Below are 22,235 nucleotides of genomic sequence, written 5' to 3' on the forward strand. Positions count from 1 at the left end.
ATTTAAAATTATTCCAAATATGTTATGGTTTGTATTCTGATCCATAAAAATACTGCATGGCCATGTTTTTGTGTGTGTGTGCTGGTCAAAACCAGTGGCAGTATACATTATTATGTATCGGCAGCGTAGCTGAGATTGGGTGACCTTGGAAAAGATATTTGAATTATGTTGATGGGCTCCTTGATCTTGGGGGAGTTTTAATTCACGTCTATAATTCCAGCCTGAGCAAATTAGACGGAGATTTGTTTTGGAGCTAATGGGAAAATATATGGCCAGCAAAAGGAGTTGCCTTCTCCTTCATTACTCATGTATCTTCTCCTGGAAAATAACTTCTTCCTAACAATGGCATTTCAGAGTTAGCATTTCCAAAATCAACATACATTTTTCTGTTTCTTCGGTCCTGCCCTTTAAAAGAAAGTGAAAGAGGCAGCAGTTTTATATGTCCTGCAGAAACCTAATTCTGTTCTTAATTTCTCATCCTTTTCTTCCCTTCCTACAGAACCTCTGCTTATTAGTACAAAAGCCCAAAGGCTTATCCCACCTGTGCTTGCACGGTGTTGATTGCCTGCTGGGTCAGGATGCCTGAGCTGACAGTCAGGGGCCTCAAGATCTTCCCTTTGGAACACACAACTTTATTTCTGAGATTGATCTTAATTCTTCATCTCTAATAGCCTTTTCTGGTGTGAAATCGTGGATTTAGTGACCTTAACAGGACTTCAGTTCTGAGGACTTCTGGTCTTTTGAACTGCCCTTTAAGAAGCACATCATTATTGTGTGATACTGTAGTCCTTCTCCCTGCAAATAAGTGTGTTACATCACATGCATACCTTGGGGGTATGCAGGTAAACAACCCTGGGGTTGTTTAGCCTGGAGAAAAGGAGGCTGAGGGGAGACCTTATTGCTCTCTACAACTACCTGAAAGGAGGGTGTAGCGAGGTGGGTGATGGTCTCTTCGCCCAAGTATCAAGTGATAGGACAAGAGGAAATGGCCTCAAGTTGCACCAGGGGTGGTTTAGATTGGATATTAGGAAAAATTTCTCCACTGAAACGGTTGTCAAGCATTGGAACAGGCTACCCAGGGAAGTAGTTGGGTCGCCATCCCTGGAGGTATTTAAAAGATGTGTAGATGTGGTGCTCAGGGACATGGTTTAGTGGTGGCCTTGGCAGTGTTGATGGTTGGGTGCGATGATCTTAAACGTCTTCTCCCAACCTAAGTGATTCTATGATTCTATGCTGTCTTTGTAGAACACTTCTGCCTATGTGTTTTGGGTTTGTGTGGCGCGGTTTTGTTAGCGGGGCAGGGCCTGCAGGGCCGGCTCCTGTGAGAAGCTGCTAGAAGCTTCCCCGGCTCCGAGTTGGACCCGACTCTGGCGCAGGCCGAGCCCATCAGCGATGGCGGTAGCGCCTCTGGGAGAACAGAGTTAAGAGGGGAACCTGCAGCGGAGAGGGGAGTGGGACGTGAGAAGAACCCCTCTGCAGATCCCGAGGTCAGTGAAGAAGGAGGAGGAGGAGGAGCGGGGAGGAGGGGATACCCCCGCAGCCCGCGGTGAGATGGCAGGCTGTCCCCCCCAGCCCGTGGAGGGGAGCAGGGGAGCAGATGCCCGTCTGCAGCCCGGGGAGAGAGGAGCCCACGCCAGAGCAGGGGGATGGATGCCCCCCAAGATGGCCGCCGCTCCGTGGGGAAGCCCGCGCTGGAGCAGCCTGTGCCTGAAGGACTGCGGCCCACAGAAAGGACCCACGTGAGGGAAGTTTGTGAGGAACTGCAGCCCGTGGGAGGGACCCCCGGTGGAGCAGGGGAAGAGTGAGGAGTCCTGCCCCTGAGGAGGAAGGAGCGGCAGAGACAACGTGTGAGGAACTGACCCCAACCCACATTCCCCGTCCCCCTGCGCTGGTGGGAGGGGAGGAGGGAGAGAATTCGGGAGTGAAGCTGTGCCCAGGAAGAAGGGAGGGGTGGGGGGAAGGTGTTTTAAGATGGGTTTTTCTTCTCATTATCCTTGTTTTGATTTGATTGGTAGTAAATTAAATTGAATTTGGGTTTTTTTTTCCCCAAGTTTAGCCTGTCTTTTGCCCGTGACCATAAGTGGGGAGTGATCCCTCCCAGTCCTTGTCTCGACCCACGAGTGTTTCTTTATATTTTCTCTTCCTCATCCCACCGGGGCTGGGGGGGAGGAGTGAGCGAGCGGCTTCATGGTGCTTTGTTGCCAGCTGGGTTTAAACCATGACACTATGAAATATAAAAACAAGCAAATATCTTTAAAAATTGTTGTGAAGGAAACTCAAAAATCAAGAACAGCTAAAGGTGAAGCTCACACTAATACTTATCTTGCTTGTCTGTACCAAATTAACTAGTTGACCTTTCCAAGTATTATAATGTCAGAGTGATTGGCATGCCAGAACTAAGATTTTGTTTGTCCTTCTAGGGGATCTGACCTCTGGCTGCATGAATAGCTGTGCTGTACATTGCATTTACAAGATCAGGTACTTTTATAGATAGACAGTTTCTGTATTTTTGTATATAGAGAAAGAATATTGTAGATCAGTCATAAATGAATTCATAAATAGTCTGTAATACACAGAGTTCATTGCAGTTCATCACATTGATTCACTCTAGACTGTGGCAGTACTTTTCCCTCTCCACAGTTAATGCTGAAACCAACTTCTTGTGTGAAGTCCTCTCTTAGCTTCTCTATAGTTGTACTGAAGACAAAGGAGAAGGTTCTGCAAATTAAGCATGCCAGCTGTTACCTTGCTTTTTAAAAATTTTTTCTGGAATAGTTTTTTTCTCAATTTTGCTCCAAGTCAGCTTGAACTTCAAATGCTTCTCCATCCCATTATCTCTGTACCATTAGTACAAGGGATGGACTAACCCAGCGGCCAGGCCCTCCTCACTGCTGGGCTCTGCTGTGGAGCCACCCAGTGTGACTGTCTGAGCTATCGCCCTCCCAGCATGGACTGGTGTTACACCAGTCTAGCGTTAGTTCGTACAGGATATCTGGGAGAGGAGGAGGAATGAGTACCAGAAGACACCTCCTGTTCTTAATTTCTTCTTTATCAAGTATGCTTTTATGTGTGGTATCAGGAATTAAAACCAAATTATCCACATTAAATTACTGATCCTCCTGTAAGGACATAATACCATTTCAAACCCTTCTCCAAGGGATTCTAAAGCTGGAGAAGGTTATTCCAGGGGACTGGATTCAGAGTCGTGTGGGTTTGACCACCCTGCAGACCAATGCTTTCCAAAAGCACTACAGTCAGCTCAGTTTCCAGGGTTCAAAGCTCTGATTTCAGGCTGTTGTAAGACAAGCATAAACCTTCTAAAGTAAATGAGAAGCTATCGACAAATTTGCAGTCCATTGTTTTTAATGCTTATGGGCCTCTGTCAGTAGTTAGGTGAAGAGGTGTTTTCTGACATCCAGGTCACAGGCACATACTATGTATGCAGAAGTAGCATTCAAAGGTTGTTGCACAGACATATAGTCAAATACTCAGAAATTAGTATAAGAGAAAAGATAGCTTTAATCACTGGTCTTCACTAAAATCTTGGTGAGTATCCATTGAACATGCTGAGAAGTTAATTTTCAATGTTATGTTCCCCAAACTAAAGGAAGCCCTTCTCTTTAAAAGGACTGATATGATGATGACCTTCAAACTGTTACCACTGACATCGGGGGAAATTCATACTGCCTGCCACTCACCCATCACATGGAAGAGCTGAGGACGGTTCTGGCAACATACTTTGGGAAGAGTCAAGTGATAGCAATTTAATGATTCAAAGGTACATTTGCCCAAGTGTTTTGCATTTGTGGAACCCATTTTACAGAAGGTATTTGCAACTCTCTGGATCACCATTGTTCCCATTTGTAAATACCATGATGTCTTAGGTAAATGTGGTCAGGAAATGGATCCTCTTTATTTTTAGTGTCTTCATTTTGGGTGAAAAAAACAACAATCCGAACCAAATCCAGCCAAACAAACCCTAGGTTTTTATATGAAGGAGAATCCCTTCTTTAACAAAAAAACTCTCAAAAGCGTTAATGGATTTTTCATTTGTGAGCAATTTTTTTTTAAGTTATATTTGCTTAAGCAGCTGCTTCCCCCTCCCCCCCATTTTAATGAAAAAGATATTGTAAAATATTTTGAATAAATATTTTCTTTAGGATGTAGAACACACAATGAGTTACTAAGTAGTATTATTGTCTACAAGGATATTTGGGAGACAGGAGTTCCTCTTTAAGATCCTAGTTTTCATACAGAAAACAGCTCAGAGGTTTCCATGGGCTGAGGGGTCCATCCCCATGAACTGTGCTGCATGTTCAGGGTTTTACCCTGTACAAACTGGTAGACAGATTACAAATAGAAAAAAAAAAATCTATATTTTAAAGAGAAGATTTTAGTAATTGAAGTTAATTCCACTAGCCTAATAACAGTCTGTTGTGACATTTTGATTTTTTTTTTTTCATTTTTCTTCTGTCCAAATGAGTAAGTTCCCAGTGAATGTTCATAATGTAGAATATACCATGAGAGACTGTTGTCTTACACCTCTGGAGATGGACAGCTGTTGATGAGAAGGCAGCATATAATCTCACTAGTATGGTGGAAAAAACAAAAATGAGTGGTAAATGTTCCCCAGGTCAGGTGCACCCTTGGGAAGACATACCCTGCACATCAGAGAGTTAGGCCACTACCCTTTCCTCAAGAGAAAAATAAATACTGGTGGCTCAAAATGCCAATTTCTACTACATTTTTATTTAATGCTTTCCCCTCCGAGCTTGCTTTATTTAGCTAGAAAGCATGCTTCCCCTCAAATAGTTATTATTAATGTGTTCTGTAGGTTTTCTTAAATAAAAAATAATATTTGTACTTAAAGTTTACACCCACAGAAAATATTTTACAGGTATTAGTTTAAGAAAAATACAAGTCCTTAGCTGCAGCTAAGATAACATGGGTTGTATACAGTGTGATAGAGCGAACAAGGGCCATTCACTTTTTAAATCAAATATTGCCCTTGAAATGTTGGGAAAACGGCACAGGAATTTTGGAAAAGGGCTTTCTGCCTTGTATTAGGAAAACTGCTGAAGCTGTCAATGTTAATTTTGTCATGACACTAAGAAACTCACCCCCAGAAAGTGGAGCTGTATAAACATTAAGGGAAATTTATACGTTCCTAATTGCAACAGCACAGCTCTTTTGCAGACCCAACACCAAGCTTGCTTCCCCCAGGGACCAGGCTAAGTACGAGGATGCTCGTGCTAAAAACTCAGCCTCCGCAGAGCCGCTCTGGCTCAGTGGAGACCCCGCGGGAGCCCCGAAGCAGCGGAGCAGAGAGGTTTCCAGGTCTGCCAGGGGGAGTCGGGATACTAGTGACTCTTTGGAAAATGGGAGGGAATAATTTGAGGTACTGTGAACTCTAATAAACTGGACTCCCAAAAGAAAAGTGATTTGAAGCAAAGACTAACTACCACATTTTCCTCAAGTGGAGAAAAGTGAAGCAAAGGCAATGAGAGAGAGACAAAGCAGCCAGATGAGGGACTAGTAATGGCTTACGGCATGTTTGCCACAGCTGATGTATGTTTGTTTTCCACTTCTCACCTCCCTGTGCAATCTCAGGCCGTGCTCTGTACTCTGTCCTTCTTTATATTTGATGTCGCAGCAAGAAGACAAGGTGCCATTAGCTTTTACTTGAAAGGTCATATTGAAGTTATTTTCCTCTAATCTCTGGGATTTCAACCATAGCAAAATAAAATAAAATTTAAAAATCTGGCCTAAGCAACCCCCCTAACCTGACCGTATCACAGAGAAATGAAGTTAAACATTGAATTGTATATTGGACAATTACTGCAAAATTGCTCAACTCGCTTTTTGGTCACTGGTGTCAGTTGTTCTCTGTATAGAAGAGAATGAATTCCTCCATATTTAGGAAATGATCCTCCAAATTTTAGCCTGCCATTAACAAAAAAAAAATAATCTCAGGATATATTTTAACCACTTTAAATCAGCGCACTGAAGACATATTTATTGTGAAGCACGTGGGTAATCCTGACCCAGCTCGTAAATGCGTTGGGGTATCAGATGTGCTGCTGAGCTCCCAGGGCTGGATGGACATTTGGATGTCTCGACTAGCCCTAGATATGAGCTTTACCTGTCCTAAATACAGAATAATGTCCTAAGCATCATAGAAAAAGGCTTTCCCCCACATTTGGGATGGGTTAAGAGAGCCTACCTTGTCATTTCAGTTTAACTGAAATACTGTTACTTCTTAAGCTGCAGGAACTCAACTGTACGGCTGAGCTTTAAGCACCTTTTTGTAACTTCAAGCATAAGCTTATGTGGTTTGCTGAGGCAGGGCTTGCATTTTGAAATTAATGCTAACATTTATGCATGTGCTTAGTTTCAAGCCCTGTCAGTACTCACATTGGACTGGGATTTATCCTTTGAGAGGCTGAACTGTAAAGAAGAAGCAAACCTAGTGGGATAGTCTCCTGTGTAAATGTAATTCATAAATATTTGCAGAATCAGGTCTGCAGGCTCGAATATGTCCTGTAGCTATTTTATGGCTTTGACAATGTTACCTGTTCATTTTGTCACTTTTAATTTTTTTTTGTTACGAGTACAGTGTTTGAAATTAATTTTCAAATTTTATTCTCCGTTGATCAGGGGAAAAAAAAAGAAATATCTATACAGTGTTAACATGAATATTGACCACAAGGTGAGCAGGACCCTCTTTTTTGTCAGAAGCTTGCTTGTCAGCATGCCAGTGATAGATCAGATGTAAAGAAAATCACTTCTGCAAAACCAATTTGCTAAGGGGCTTGTAAAATCCATTTTTAAAAAGTTACTGAGGCGAAAAAGTGAAGGACCAGCCAACCAGATATTTTGATCGGCTCTTCAAGGTCAAAAAACTGATTACTAATTCATCAAATATCTTACTAGTAGCACTGTTTGAAGAGCAAACAACTCTGTGCAGATGTTCTACCTAATAATTCTAATACCATGGAAAGATGGGTAGGGTAGGAACAAACAGAATTTTTTACTTACTTTTGGCAATGCTACAGTCGTAGGAGCTGTGGTCTTCAAAGCACTGGCAGCCCAGTTCAGTACATTGTCCATTGCCATTACAGAAAGCAGGACACCGGAGAGCGGTGAGGATTTCCTCCTGGGTAGCAGATGGCTGGTTTCCTACATGAAACACTCTGTTTCTGTTTCCTAACACTCTTCTTTCACATTCATTTTCCAAAAGGGCTACCAGTGCCCTCACCCAAGCCACGTCATCTTTGAGCTGCAGATCTAAAAGGCAGATATCAATTGCCTCATCCATCTGTTTTCCAAGGAGACCTTTACACACTAAGCCAATGGTGGAATTTGCAAGAATTTGGTGGCAAATCTCCCGAGCTTTGGCAGCAGTTAAGCCATTGGGAGTGGGCCATGCCAGTGGAAGTTTCGTCCTAATCCCTTCAAAGTAATCCTCTGGGAAAAAATATGCAAAGCTCTCTGAGTCTCTCTGGTTTGGGCCATGCAATGGGTGAAGGGATGAGTATTCATAATAGTCGTCTTGCCTTTTTGCTCTCCTCAGGTCTTCTGTTGGTTTGGTAGAGTTAATGGAACTATTGCTTTTCATGGAAACATTGTGTGCGAGGGGTTTTAATCGGTCCTCAGGGCTACCTCGCTTTTGGACTGATTTAGGCAGATATCTCTGATCAAAAGACTTGGTCGACAGTTTCTCATCTTTTCTTAAAGTAGACTCTACTTCTGAGTGAGTGACAAACTCTGACGTAACATCTAGATACGGGATTGCAGAGGTGTAATCCACATGATCATAACGGCAACCAGAGGATGGAGGGAAAGCAGTCTGAAAGGCATTCAGCGTGTTTACCACGGGCACGGACTTAGTGCTCTCCTTCTGACATCTGCAGTAATTTTTCCTTTCCTTCCCCTCAGAAGGTGCTGGAGTCTTGTCAAATAAACTCTTCCCTGGAGGTATTCTGATTTTAAAATAGAAAGAGATTAGAGGGAGGAAACTTTCAACAGATTAGTCTACAATACCAAGTACGCTTTCCTTCCCTGAGGCTGGGGAACGTATAAATTCCCAATCTACCAAAGTACTTAAGAAAATGCTTAAGTTTAATCTCTGTTTTCTTTAGTTGCTTTTGCACTGCCCTTCTTGAGTTGTCCTGTACATTCTTTAGCACTACATGGGGACTTTTTAGTAACAGATGCTTAAGTGCTTTGCTGGAGCGTTGCCTAACTGCTTGATTTCTCTTTGCAGAGCTTTCTCTAAGGTGCAGGTTACCCTTTGCATATTACACATGAAATAAGGCCTTGGATTTGTCCCTGGCGTGACTCAGATACAGCTTGGGGAATGACAAAAAAGGTGTGTTTGTTTCAAATGCTTTATTATGAAAACCATCTTTATCTATTTGCCTGTGCTCTCCTTACTAGGTGTTTCCTCTAAGACTTGGATCACTATGTTTTTTCTTTCAAATGTTTTTTCCTTTAAATTTTTTTTTAATCTATACTTCATTTCATTCTTGTCTTCTAATGGAGCTTTCTTTGAGTTTTTCTTCTAACACAGAGCAGTTTTCTGCAGTTTTGATTATAGGGCTAGGCTATCAAATAAGGTGAGGTGATTTTTTTTTCCCCCCTTTTTAATTTAGTCCAGCTTTAATGATGGATGAACTTCTAGAGAGTTCAGTTTGAATAAACAGCCATGATTAAAGTTTCTTAGGAAATATCATGAGTACAAGATTTCTTATTGATCTTATTTATGCAGCATAAGAGGGATCCTGGAGCTTCATAGAAAAAGATATGCTTCTTGTCCCAATAGTTGGCAGCATGTCATTTCCAGACAAATTGGAATTATCACAAAAAATTTAAATTATTTTGGCATTAATTTTGTCTTGCAGCGAGAATGTAGAGATTACAGGAAAGTGAAAGCATTTGCCAAAATTTTGGAGCCAGACTCTAGATACTGTTGTAGAACATGTAATTGCCTTTATCCAATTTTTCCAAAATATATTGAAAATGGCATATATGATATTACTATTTTGATCATTGATACAATACTAACTTTTAAATAAAACATCATGGTGACACAGGCAACATGAACCAATTTCTTCTTCTGAAACATGAGCCCAGACATTTATGAAACCATTTTTCCCAATGTGCGGGCACAACAGAATACAGTGTGATACAACAAGAGAACTTTCATGCTCTCAGAAACGCAGAGGCTATTCTGCACTTTCCTACAGTCTAGAACAATAAAACATATTGGTGATTGAGGGAATACGAGTCTTTTGGACAACGCAGTTTTGTGTCTGAGTGGGAGTCCCGCACGCACCGTTCCTCCGGCTCTGCACGGTGGTGTTACCTGCGGCTGAAGCTACCCAGACTTACATCATGAATTAACTGTAAACCTAAACTAAGGCAGCAGAAGTAGCTATTTTTTTGAGGGAATGCTACATAAATTAGAGGCTAGGGTAAATATCACATATTTAATAACTAACTAACTAACTAAAAATCACATAAACTTGTCCAGAATCAGGACAGAAACTTAAACCACAAATGAATATTTCAGTAAAATGAAACCCTTTCGCCTTGATATTTTATTGAAACAAATTCCTTTGTTATTCCTGTGTGAAACCAGATACCTTCCTTTGGTCAGCCCTGGTCAACAAGAGGCGGGTATATGGTGTGGAAAGGATGGAGCCACTGGAAACCCCATCCTTCCTCAGAGGCATGCACATACTGACAGCACCTCAGTGAGCTACGATGTGTCTTCTGTCCCCTGCATAAGATGACCAGACTATCATTGCTCTTAGCTGCCCATTATAATCAAGGAAGAACTAAAGACAAGTTTTTCAAACTGAGTTGGATGCTGTTATAGAGAAAGAGTCCAAAATTAATAACATTGCTGCTGGTTTCTCAAAAGATTTGAAAAATGGTTTGAAAAATTTGTTTTACCTACTTAAAATACATGCTTTAAAATTCAGCTTTTCTCTGTCTGGATGCTATTTAAGGGCTGGGAGGCTCTGATGTTGTTTTATTGTTTAAAAGTTGCATTGGAAAGCCGATGTTTAAAACAGATCTGTGCCATTCAGAGCCCTGCAGCTGCTTGAGAGAGGTGGGAGCCAGGGAAAGAGCTGAACTGCCAGGTGGTGAGCACTCAGACTAGCTTCAGGTGTTGGAGAAAACCTAACATGTTCTCAGTGTTATTTAAAATGAAATTAAAAACAGCAGCAGAAAAATCACCCTGTAGGTTTTGGGTTTTACTGTGCCATTTCTCTGCGGGTGGATCAGAGACTGATCCAGTCTCCTCTGGAGGTGGCCTCAGCCTTTCCATGGGTTTGGTTTTTTAAACAGGTTCTGAAGGGTCCTTGAGATTCACCCTTGGGAGTACCACAAGGTGAAACTCATCACCCCTTCTGCCCTCCTCACTTAGCAGGAGCTTCTTCTGCCCTCCCTGATGTATCTCCATCATATGTGCTGAGCCCTAGAAAACTTCTATAATTTCTATATATTGTGCTTTGGCTTCTGATCTTTCAACAAACTTGCTTTGAACAGGTTCTCCTAAGGATCTTGTTAGCCCGTTTTTGGGTAGTCAGCAGTTGGTTGGTTCTTGCACCAAACTATTTCTCCATTTGCCTTCCCAGAAGGAAGCTCTGACTGATCATCACGTTATTAAGATTTGAAAGATGGCTGTTGACTTCTAAATAGTAAAATTTGTAATGACAGGTCAAAATTGCCATTAAATAGCCATTACTTAGGCCCACTGAACATAACTAGAATATGGTAGAGGTGTTTGTTTATTTTCTGAAATGCAATAGGTTTAAAAATTTATTGTTGATTGTTCTGATTTCCCATGTACAAATCAAGTGGTACACTAACATGGTTTGCCTTATTTTTCCTTATTTGCAAAACATGCTTTACAAACAAAACTACACAGTCAACCAAACCCATTTTGGTTGTAGGAACACCTGTTAGGCACATTTAGAGCTCAGCAATAGGAATTAAAATGTGGGATAGGGATAGGGATAGGGATATGTCAGAGCACCAGACCCCCGGCTTTAGTTTCAAACCATCTGTCTCAGAAAGTGCAAGTTTTTAGAGCTCAATGTCATCATTATTAGAGTAGACATTAAGTTTTAGCATGGTACATATATTACCACACTTTGTCGAAATGTAACATTTAATCTATACTCACATATTGGAATTAGTGTTTGGGAATAAAAGAACAAGGGAAATACCAAACCCTTAATTAATCCGTATTGTCAGTTATCTACATTTTCCAGTGTGGGTGAGAACCACAATTTTTTCCACAGCTGAGTGGGATCTTCACACAGCTGTTAATGTGACATCACTTGCGAATATAAAACTTCTCTCTCAGTAACTGCTTATGTGTATTGTGCTGACTGAAAATTAAGGCCCCGTGCTGTTCGGCCGGTAATGGGTCTCCAGGCTTCCCTCACTAGATTAAGCGGATCTCTCTGTCAGGTTGTTAGGGGAGTCTGTAAGGAAATAAACCTATCAACACCCCTTGAAACAGTGCTACAGAGCATCTCGCAGGCCGGGATCCTCTCTCGCTTTGTACCTCCACTCCTCTATGAAGTCTTCCTCAGGCACATTGCTCAGGTCGTTGTGACCGATCCCGTCAAAGAGGCCACACAAACCTCTGGTGCTGTTGAAGTCGCTACCCGGCGTCCTCACCGTCAGACTCATTCCCCACTCGCTCACGTCGGCTCGAACAAACGCTCCTGAAGGGAACAGGATCTGAAGAGGCGGAAAAAACCCCCAGTGAATCGGAGCTGTTACCAAGCTTTTTATGCAGTAAAAAAATGTCCCTTTTTATAAATCAAAATATCAAAGTAAGATGTTGGCAATGGCAGAGGTAATTTAAGATCACTTAGATACACTATAAATATTTATTTGTGTTATTATTTAGCGTGCTTTCAGATTCCATGGTACTAATATCTGATAGCATTACATAAATATAAAACTGCACAAGTACTTTCTTTTTAAATTAATAATTACATCCATTGAAGTTTTCCCACTGGTAAGTTACCAGCTAATTTTTGAAGTGAATTCCATAACAATAAGGCCACCCTTGTGTCTTTGCCTGGGAAATAATTTCTTTTAGATAAACTGCCAAGTTTGAAAAACAGCTTTCTTCTCTCTGAAAAGTCGTTTCATTTTCCAAGGCCGGATTACCCAGAAAATGATTGTGTTTTAAAGTGGATAAAGCAATTTTCTCATTAAAGAACTTGTGGTAGGCTTATACTGACCTTTAAAAGAAAAAAAAAATCTTGAAGTTAAGACAAAGAAGTAACTGTGTGGATAATGGATTTTTCAGATTGGTGTCCCAACCAAATAATATTAAAAAAAAAGAAAAGAAAAAAAACCTGTTCAACTGAAATGCATTTTTGTTCATTTGCTTTATTTTTACAGATAAAAAGAAAATTATTTTGAAAATGATCTGTGCCAGGAGTGGGAGCAGGAGCACTCTATCCTGATAAGTAACCTTAATATTTTTTTTGATCCCAAATTGAATGTTTTCAGTTAATCTTTAAAGTACATTAAATAGTTGGAAACATCTCATTACAATAATTTCAAAATAATTCTTTTCCTTTTTTTAAGTGACCCCTGCCTAAGTATAATTTATTCAGCCAAACAATGTCCACTACTTTTCTTTCTTTCGGTGGGGATTTTTTCATCCCTTCTAAGTTCCTCCCCACTAAATCTATTTATATCTGTGAAAAAGCAACTAGCTTATATTTGTATTGCTGTGCTGGAATCCTGAGTTTACATTTTGGCTGTACTAAATAGCAATCTTGCCCATTTTAGCTTCCCAGTCATCATTTCAGGTGTGAGAATACTTTTTGAGGAGCTCTCCGTGAGTGATCTCCTCGCCCGGCTGAGCGGAGCAGCAAAGTGCCACTGATTGTAATAACGGCAGGGGACACTATGTTTTGAACTCAGGCTCTCTGTGTTTTGATCAGGGCATTTAAAACATCCTTTTTTCAAAAATTATTGGCCTTGGTGAATAATGGAAGTCATCATATAAACCCAGTTCTTTGAATACATCAGAAGGTCTTGGGTGTACCTCCACCTTGGCTGTAAGTTTTGCTTCCCAAGGTAAGTTTAAAAAAATAAAAAGATTCCCCAACATAAAGCTCAAGTGGCCTGATGAGTTAATTTTTTCTTAGTGGTTTAATAGGTAGAGCAGGAAAACTGCAGTTGACACAGTGCTGGGTAGGATTTGATTTCCTTCTTCAGATAAACATGTGCCTTCTAATTATATGCCTTACTACAGGGAGGAGCATTTCCTACAAGGCTGCATATAAAATCCTTGCAGTCAGGACTGCATGAGCTGCTTCAGTCTTCTATGCTGTCTGGATTAATATTTCCAGGTGTGGATTCATTTCAGGAATTCAGAGGGCTGTAACCCTTTCTCCTCCTGCTGCCCCGGCAAGGCATCCCACCTGCCACTGAGGACTTAACAACTGCCCAGGTTTTCTGTAACCCACCTGGATTTAACACCGCTGGTTTAGGCTTTGAAGAAGCTTTTTTGAGACCTCAGTCTGCAGAGATATATAGCGACTGCCTGCTGGAAGCTTGCACAGAAAAGAGAGTGACTTAACCCCATTCAAAGCATCAGCCTTGAATGGCGCGGGAGCCATGGGGGAGCCGGCTCTTGCGCTGTGCGAGGTTGGTGATGGGCAACTGCCGAGCAAATTGGGATGTACCGTGCACAGCGGCGTGATCAGGGATCGTGTTCATTGCTGCACAGTTCCTACAGATTCCCATTCAGATCAGGGCAGGATTCATATTCGTGTCCCAGAGGTGTCCTGGTTTGTTTCACTGAGACTTACATGAGATGTAAATGAGAATAGGGATTCCTTGCTAAGATTATACTAGTAATAAAAAAGTAATTATATTGCATTCAGTTGCAAAATGAAATGACAGCTGCTTTCTGCTTTTTTCTCAATGCTATAATTAACAGACTTCCAAATACTACCTTACTAAGATCTATTCCAAGCCAGATCACAAGAGCCAAGCACAGGCACTCCCTGCATCTTTCTGGCTCTGTTGTGGACCTGCCTTCACCCAGAACGTTTCCTGGCAATAAATCTTGATGCTACAACTCTAGGATAAAATTATCTTCTTGGCCGTAATTTGTGGCTCTTCTCCTCACCAAAGCCCCTCTTGCAGCCTGCTCTTATTCTTCCAGTGATTTCACTGGATTAGTGTGGATAAGTGATATTCATGCAAAGTATGTTGTGGCCATATATTTTTTAGGCAAATGCTTTAAATTATACCAAATGTTGCACATTTGCAGCCCATTTTCATGGCTTTTGGGGGCTATCTGGATCTGACTAATATTGCCTTACTGTTCCACTCTAAAAGTACATTATTCTGCTACCTGTGATCTTTCCTTGAATATTTATACCATAAGCTCTGCAAAGAAATTTACTTTATGTGATGTGGTTGGGTAGTGCCTAGCATAAACAAACAGAGAGCGGATTGCCATACTGCAGAGAGTAAGTAACAACATTGGCACTCTGCTATGTCTCCGAGAAATTTCCAGAGATGTTTGTTTTGTTTTGTTTTACAGTTTGTTAAACTAATGCTTTAACCAGCTTCTTCCCTGCATCTCGTTTTTTGGTACATTTTGCTGCAGGCGCTCTTATGGCTTCAGATAGAAGTTTTTGTAGCAACTTCATTAATAATTCAGAAATATTAAACTCACACTTTTAAAGAAGAACAACGAGAGTACTCAAATATCCACGTACTGTTATTTTTCTCCCTCCGTAGGACTTTAGGATTTTGACACGTGGCGATGCCTCGGTGCTTTTGATGGCTAGCTGGGGTCTGCTCTCCCGAAAATGGCCATTGCAGGTGTCCAACACCACGGTGTCACCCCCTTCTCGCGCGGCTACGCCGCAGTTGCAGGCAGTGGCAGAGCGGTGGCCTCCGCAATCCCACTGCCGAACGTGCACTTCAAATGCCCGTGACACACTCCGGCACAAAAGGAAGGTGCCGATTTTATAGTTATCATAGCGCCTAAGCAGCAACAAACAAACAAAAAAGAGGATTTAGAGACCCCAGAGCATCCACCCGTGACGGCCATTTGTTGGTACTCGTACAACAGCGCTCTTTAATTAGACCAGCGTGGCGGCTGGCCTTGGACAAGGGAAAATCAACACGTGGGGAAGCGTTTCTCCTGCACCGTAAGCAAGGGAACGCCGTCGCAGTTATTAGCTGGAAGTGCCTATGAATTCATGTAAAAAGTGGGTAGCTGTCTCCCAGCTGCTGCCATGGCAATGGGCATGGATAAAAAGGATAAACATTTGATAAAAAGCAAATAGGAAAAAGTCCCTGCCTCCAGGCCTTAATAAATATGTTTTGGTTCTAACCGGATGCTTTACAGCATGGTATTCTTCAAAGCAAAATCAGTGCTCAAATAACCGCTTCTGTGACTAATCACTAACTTTTACAAGACTGACTGCGGCTAGGTGAATACTTTGTGTGAAAAACTGGGATTCTACTGAAAAACCTGTTAAAATGGACTTGGTTCCCCCCCCGCCTCCAACTTCCCTGTAAGCACAACTTTTGCTCTAAATGGATTGACAATCAGCACAGTGCAGTGTGTTGAACAATTCGGGACTTTCATTCTTCCCTGTACAGAAAGTCCTTGCTCCACCCGAGTGAGGCCATGAGCAGAATAATTTTAATAACTTTGCAAGGGTTTCCCCTGTACCCGAGCCAGGTAAAAACCCTCCTGCCTGCAGCCCCTTGGGTTTCCACAACAGGGACCTGAGAGAAGATCCTCTTCTGCTTGTTCTTTCTTTTCTCACTCCATAAGCCTACCTTATTCTTACTCTGCTTTATTCTAACGTGGTGAATAAAAGTAAAGAAAGCAGTAGCTGTATACTTTATATATGTTGCTGGAGTTTTCTCCTCATAAGCCAACAGCTGCCATCTTTAAAAAAGATGGGTTATTCTACTTCCTTTTAAGGCACTGCATACTGCATTTAGTTATAAACACGATTTTTATGAAATTAAGTAACATGGAAACGAAGCTATAAGCTTATAATAATAAGCATTATTCTTTTTTACAATAAAAGAAGAAAATACAAAAAGGAATGTATAAAATGCCTCAACTAAATAGCAGGATTATTTTTAAGCACTGTCATACAAACATCAATATTTTTCCAGTCTTTTAATGTTTCCTATATAGAGGAACAAATGGCTCAAGAACTGAGATTTTTTAGCATGTATGTATCTGCATTTTATATCTCTTCAGAATAAAAGCCATAGAAAACTACTTAGCTTAAAACACAGGAAGAATTTAGACTCCAACTGCTTTTTTTGTCTGCTAGAAAACACATCTGACTTTATCTTTCATCTTGAAAAACTTAGTGAAGTTGGCCATGAAACGATAAGATTTTGAATGGTTCTGTCTCATCTTATTTTCTAATCAGGTACATAAATCCTAAGTACACTGTGCAGATGCTGTTGCTAAGATTGATTAGAACTAAGGACAACATAAAAAATAGATAATCTCTTTTAACATCAAGTACTAGCTCCATTTAGACATCTTCACAGCTGAGACAGAGGAGACAGGATATTTTATGAGAATCACCTTCCACAGTTTCCTTCAACAGGGGGAGCTTAGAAGGAAAGGTGTTTAGAGAGGTTGATGGAAAATAATGCATCAGAATGGCTGTACCCACACTAATCAGCTGGATCTGGTAAACAAGGCTGTATTAGCATATACATATAAATATCACTGCAGTTACAGTGCGGGAGCTATTTACTGCTTAATAAGCATTGACAGTGGACCCAATCCAACTGTTCTGGATGTCACTTAGAGTCCTTCAATTAAGTCAGGGCATAGCTTGCATAGCACATAACAAATCTGCAATGTGTCTAAATTGAAGCTTTCAGCTGCCTTTGAATTACTTGAATGGATAATTGCACGTAGTCAGGTAAACTTTTATGATGTTTATACAACTGTAATTGTGATAATGATTCTTTGGACAACATTTGAGAAATTGCTTGTGGCACTAAAAGCATGAAGTAGAGTTGCTGGAGCTCTTGCATGAGGGAGCTCTGGGTGTTCCTTGTGAACCAGGCAACACTGCTTGTGTCTAAATTGCCCTCCACAGTGCACTTCCCCCTCCTGCTTCCCTAATAGTCTGAAGCAATGGATGTACTGGGTGGAAAGCGGTTCCCTCCCTCTGCATCTATGTGTTTGGGATGTTTTTCAAGGGGTCCAGCAAGTTCTTGTCCCAGCATGAAGTCATGGCTCAAGTTGTGCTCTTAAACCAAGAATTATGAAATGTCTTTGTCTTATGTCTTTGGTTATGACAGTGAGATGCTATAGGAATAATTTCTGTTGGTTTATTGTAAGAGAGGGACAGAAGGGAATATAAATACATGTAAACAATTACTACTAGTAGCATTAGATTAACTAACACAATGCACTTACTATTCACCAAGCTACACTTCATGTTTTTATTAATTCAGTTATTACTGTGGCTGCTCCTAAAGATTTTCCCCCACAGTTCTGCCACCAAATTATTTGATTTGTTGAAACGTCCCTCCAGGCTCCCTCTTTCCTTCCTAGTAAGAACTATTTTATGCTGGTTGTGACCCTAGGAAGTGCTGGGTGATGCTGGAGGATGTCCTCTGGTTTCAGACTGGTCATGTTGTTCTTGGGGAGCGAAGCTGTTGGGTTATGTTCAGCAGTCACTGGATGCTTGGGTCGTATAAACTTCTACAGACTATCAAAAAGAACAGCATTTCTGGCAGGGCTACTCATGCCCAGGACTTGGTTGTGGGCTACTATGATGAACGCCATTAAAGCCAACCAGAAGCGTGAAGCTGTGCAAGCTGAGGGATTTTGCTATTGTGCAGGAAATGGCCCCATTGCCCCTGTGATAATATTGATGGATGGATTAGCATAAATGTTTGAGAAATCTGAAAAATCTTCTTCCTTTTTTTTAAGGTAAAATGCAAAATAACATGAATGATAAATATAGTTCACCAATGAAGAAATATTTCCCTTTTTATATTTTGCCTTAAAGGGATTTTCTGCATATTTAGTTTTAAGCTAGTACTTCATATTTAAGAATCTACAATTTATGGCATGAAAAGCTTTTATATTTATAATGTGCCATAACTAGTAATGAGGCCTATACTTTTGCTTTACCAGGCTTTCACATTTGTTTAATTTAGAAGGTACTTTGCTATAAAAGGAAGTGCTCTCTCTGGATTTTAGATAGTATAATTAACGCCATTTCACATCTATGCTCCAATATACACAAATTGTTTGTGCTTACACTGTAAAATATGACACATTCTCCTTTGGTTTTCAGTCACTTCCTTTGGTCAAAAGAATGAAAAGATTACAAGATAAATATTTCTACAGAAATATATTAGCAGGAGGCAGACCAAAGGGGGTTGTTATCATTAGAAGTGGGAGTTAGGTATTTCAGTTACCTAATGAATAGCTAACTACCTCAGATGTAATGTGAGCTCAGTATCTCAGGTTAAAAACCATTGAAAACATCACTATAGAAGTTACAAAATGAAGTATTATTGTGAAACCTCACGAAACAACCTATACATTGGAAGTGACCACTTCAGTAGGGAAATTTTACTACCAAAAAAAAATCTTCCAGTCTTTTGATTTTCATGCCATTTTTCAACAAATCTGCTAAAGAAATTATTCAAATAAATATTTTTAAATTAAATTTTAAATTTTTAATGCTTTTCATTTAAATTTTAGAAACCACAAAAGGTTGCAGTTTTCTATTTTCATGTTTGTTTTCATCCTTGCTTTTCCCCATTGTGTATTTTTCCTCCCTCTTCACCGCTGCTAATGGGAAAGTCAAAGAAGGTAAGCAACTCTGTGGAAGGCAGGAGTATGTTTATGTTTATGTGCATGCCTGTTTGCGTAGAAAACACTCCTGCCGTTTTGCTGTTGGCGATGTTCCCCATCTTCAGCCTTTCCCTTGCTTTTCATGTGACAGTCCTTCAGTGAGCCATCCCGACTTGAGCGGGTGGAAAGAGAGACAACTGATCTGATCGCCACCCATCCACAGCAGCTCTGCCTACAGCAGTTTGATCTTAGAGTCTGCTGCCTCCTCATTAAGCTGACCTACAGGCTTTTTGGTGGAACAAATGGTTTTCCTCGGGTTATATGGTTTGAGGGATACTCTGCTTTTGATCTCAGAAACAGTTTTGATGATAGTTTATTAAGCTTTGGTTGCTGCCATCTTTGTAGCCATAAAGAAGTGGGTAAAGGCTGTTATTTCCTTCAGTTCTCTCTGACTAATTTTGGATGTTTCTTTTCTTTCCCGTGTAATGTTCTCATCTGAGCCTGTGCCTACAGATCCCTTATAGTAGATGTAGCTCCAAGAGCTGATGCTCCACTCATCCTCTCAGCCTATTGCTTCATAGCCCCTAGGAGAAACTGCTCTTAGCTTTTTCTCTTCTTTTGCTTTGCTGTTTACAATCTGCAGATCGGTCTCTTTCTGACACTTTTTTATTACTGAGGGACAATCATATGGTTTCTTACTTGAGCCCACAAGGCTTTTGTACAATTCTTCCATTCACAATACCAAACGCACACCTCATTTCAAACACGATTTCCCACCACGTACCCTTTCATGACCAACAGGGAATGCTTCAGTTCCATACCTCTGTGTCAGCCTTTATCTTTAGGTTATAGGTTTGTATCAGGACAGAAGCAGGAATTGCATTCCCCACCCCTTAAATACAGAGCTTTAAAACAATTTGCTAATGTGTTAACATTTTTTTGGATAGGCAGACTGAGAAGTTGCTTAACTGATGTGTAATAGGGTGGCATAATCATTACAATAATTGAAAGAGAAATTATTTACAATAATAAATGGGAATATAAGTAGGAGTAATGGGACTGTGAAATGATGGGTAAGAAACTTGGCTGAATATCAAGAAGTGATATATCTTAGTGAAATAACCTAGTTATTGAGATGGCAGAAGCCCCATCAGCTTGGCTCATTTAAAGCTACACTGGACAGAGCAGTAATGAATGTCCGTCCACAAGGAAGAAACGTGCAGTTACCAAGGGGCCAAGCTAATCCTGGGATTTTTCCATTTCAAGGCTGTGTGACTCTGAGGCAGAATGCCACAGAAGGATGGGCTTTTCCAAACTCCCTGTCCTCAAATAGAATTGTAAATTGCTTAGAATCATTTATGTGTGCTATCAATAACAGGGTTGCATAATAAGTTATTCAAATAAAATTGCTTTGTTTAATTTTAGACCTTTTTTCCCATGGAAGCAATGTAAAAATGTGCTACATGTCTGAGAGTGTTCCCTTGTTTCATGAGGCACTTTTCAGTGATTTATGACTTTCTAAACACAACAACCTGGCAGATCATTGTCCATTCTTAGCCCTAAATCAGAAGGGAATATTTTAGAATATAAATGTTTAGAGAGTGTTGAAATAATATTCTAATCTAATTTAATATCCCAGAGTTGAAATAATGGCAGATACATAAGGCATGGGAATGTCTTTGCACCTCTTGTAGCTCTTCTGCAGCTTCTACATATTGAGCAACCACGCTTGCATGAAACAAATGACCTCATTAAAAATGGTATTCAGCAAAGCAGGAGGGAAACGGGAAAGCCCTCGTTGTGCAGAGCTAATCTTCTAGCTGACACTACCCAGTTTAGGTGAAATCTTTATCTGAGGCAGACATATAACCTTTAATAGAGTCACCGCCTTTCTCACTCACATTTCATTGACAGAGTTCTCCAGCTTTGACGTCATTTCACATGCTACCTCCAAAGCATGCTGGACTGAAATTGGGACATTTGGATATCAAAATTAGAATATTATGCCTGCCGAGCCCCTGTGGACGCTGTGCGCCTGAAGTCATTATCTGTGCCATTAGGAGGTTAACGGCAGAATGATGAACCTGGAATGTGATCTGAAATATTAGCAACTTTGGATCAAACGTGCTAGATGCAAACTTTAAAATCTTCCTGTTATGTTAAATAGCTGGGGTAAATAGATTCATGAACGATTAGGGAAGTTAACTGAAGAAAAGTTTTGAACAGTACAGGCTGTCAAACACAAATATACCACCTTTGGCTCAGTAAGTCTTTAAGCAACCTATTCCTGGATAATATAGAAGGACATCTGGACAGTACAGGAGGATTTACAACTTCTTTTTTGCACTCTTTCCCTGATATTATCATTTCTGGACTTCTTTTCTCTAAGACAGTATGGCCATCTTTATGAGTTTTTGGTTGTGATTATGACTGTCAACTCCATGCAGAGAAGCAGCTGTGCAAAAACCAGCTCTGGAAGTAGAAGAATGCAAGAGCATCCTTGGGCTGAGTGACTTTACGTCAGGGGTTACTAAACTGCTGGGGAGGAGCAGGCTGTCCCTGTGTGCTGCGCTGCTACAGGGACGTAATGGCTCACTTGTGTGGAACTGGGGTGTCACTAACACGATGGCACACGGTGAAGAATCCCTTTCAAAGTCATTCATGACAGGTCTGTCTGAAGAACATTTTGGAATCTGACCCTCGTCTTGTAAAAATTATTCAGACTCAAAACCACTGCCGCTTCAAGCTTAATCCATTTCTAGTCCTTTTGTTAAAAGGAGTCTAAACATCTGGAAGGAAACCATGTATGTTATTGAAGCACTACTTTAATCACTATAAGCAAACTAGTAAAATGCTCTTTTGATATTCTAATGTAAAACCAAATGCATGCTACATCCAGAAACTGAAAACTGCAGTAATTGAGCAAAATTATTTCAAAGTAGAATACTCACCATCCATCAAATGTGATAATGTGTGGATCAGTGAAAGAGTAGCAGTTCCCTGTTGGGAGGTCTTGAACTGTGACCTAGTTAAAATGAAATGTGTAATGAATACAGTCTACACAGCAGTTTTTCTTCATTACTGTTCCTCACAAAACATTAGGGGCAGGATTCATGTGTCAAGTACAAACTAAAATCTGACTTCTAAAACATGATTGCGAATGGGTACAAAATAGGCTTTGCTTTCAAACAACGGAGTTTAATCACATGCAATAAGGGAGTTCAACGAGCTCCTATTCCACCTGATGTAATGCACTGTCTTTCTTTATCTGGTAAAAAGCAAAGCTTTTTTTTTTAAACTTTTTTGCTAAGAAGTAGATCATTCATTAAAATTATCAGGAAAGTGGAGTGCT

At 40.6% G+C, this 22,235-nt stretch overlaps 1 protein-coding gene across 1 annotated transcript in view; it reads right to left on the reverse strand.

Annotated features, from left to right (window-relative positions):
* The window catches only part of LOC104836563 (von Willebrand factor D and EGF domain-containing protein-like), a 76,917-nt gene that overhangs the window by 23,580 nt on the left and 31,102 nt on the right, over positions 1 to 22,235 (reverse strand). Inside the window, exons 9-12 of the mRNA XM_010575227.1 lie at positions 21,835 to 21,908; positions 14,787 to 15,057; positions 11,588 to 11,766; positions 7,039 to 7,982 (exon numbers count right to left, since the gene is read on the reverse strand). Coding sequence (XP_010573529.1) covers positions 7,039 to 7,982; positions 11,588 to 11,766; positions 14,787 to 15,057; positions 21,835 to 21,908 — 1,468 coding nt within the window. The remainder of the gene's footprint in view (positions 1 to 7,038; positions 7,983 to 11,587; positions 11,767 to 14,786; positions 15,058 to 21,834; positions 21,909 to 22,235) is intronic.

The sequence above is a fragment of the Haliaeetus leucocephalus genome, unplaced genomic scaffold, assembly GCF_000737465.1.
Source record: "Haliaeetus leucocephalus isolate CR32 unplaced genomic scaffold, Haliaeetus_leucocephalus-4.0 Scaffold451, whole genome shotgun sequence".
Classification (NCBI taxonomy): domain Eukaryota; kingdom Metazoa; phylum Chordata; class Aves; order Accipitriformes; family Accipitridae; genus Haliaeetus; species Haliaeetus leucocephalus.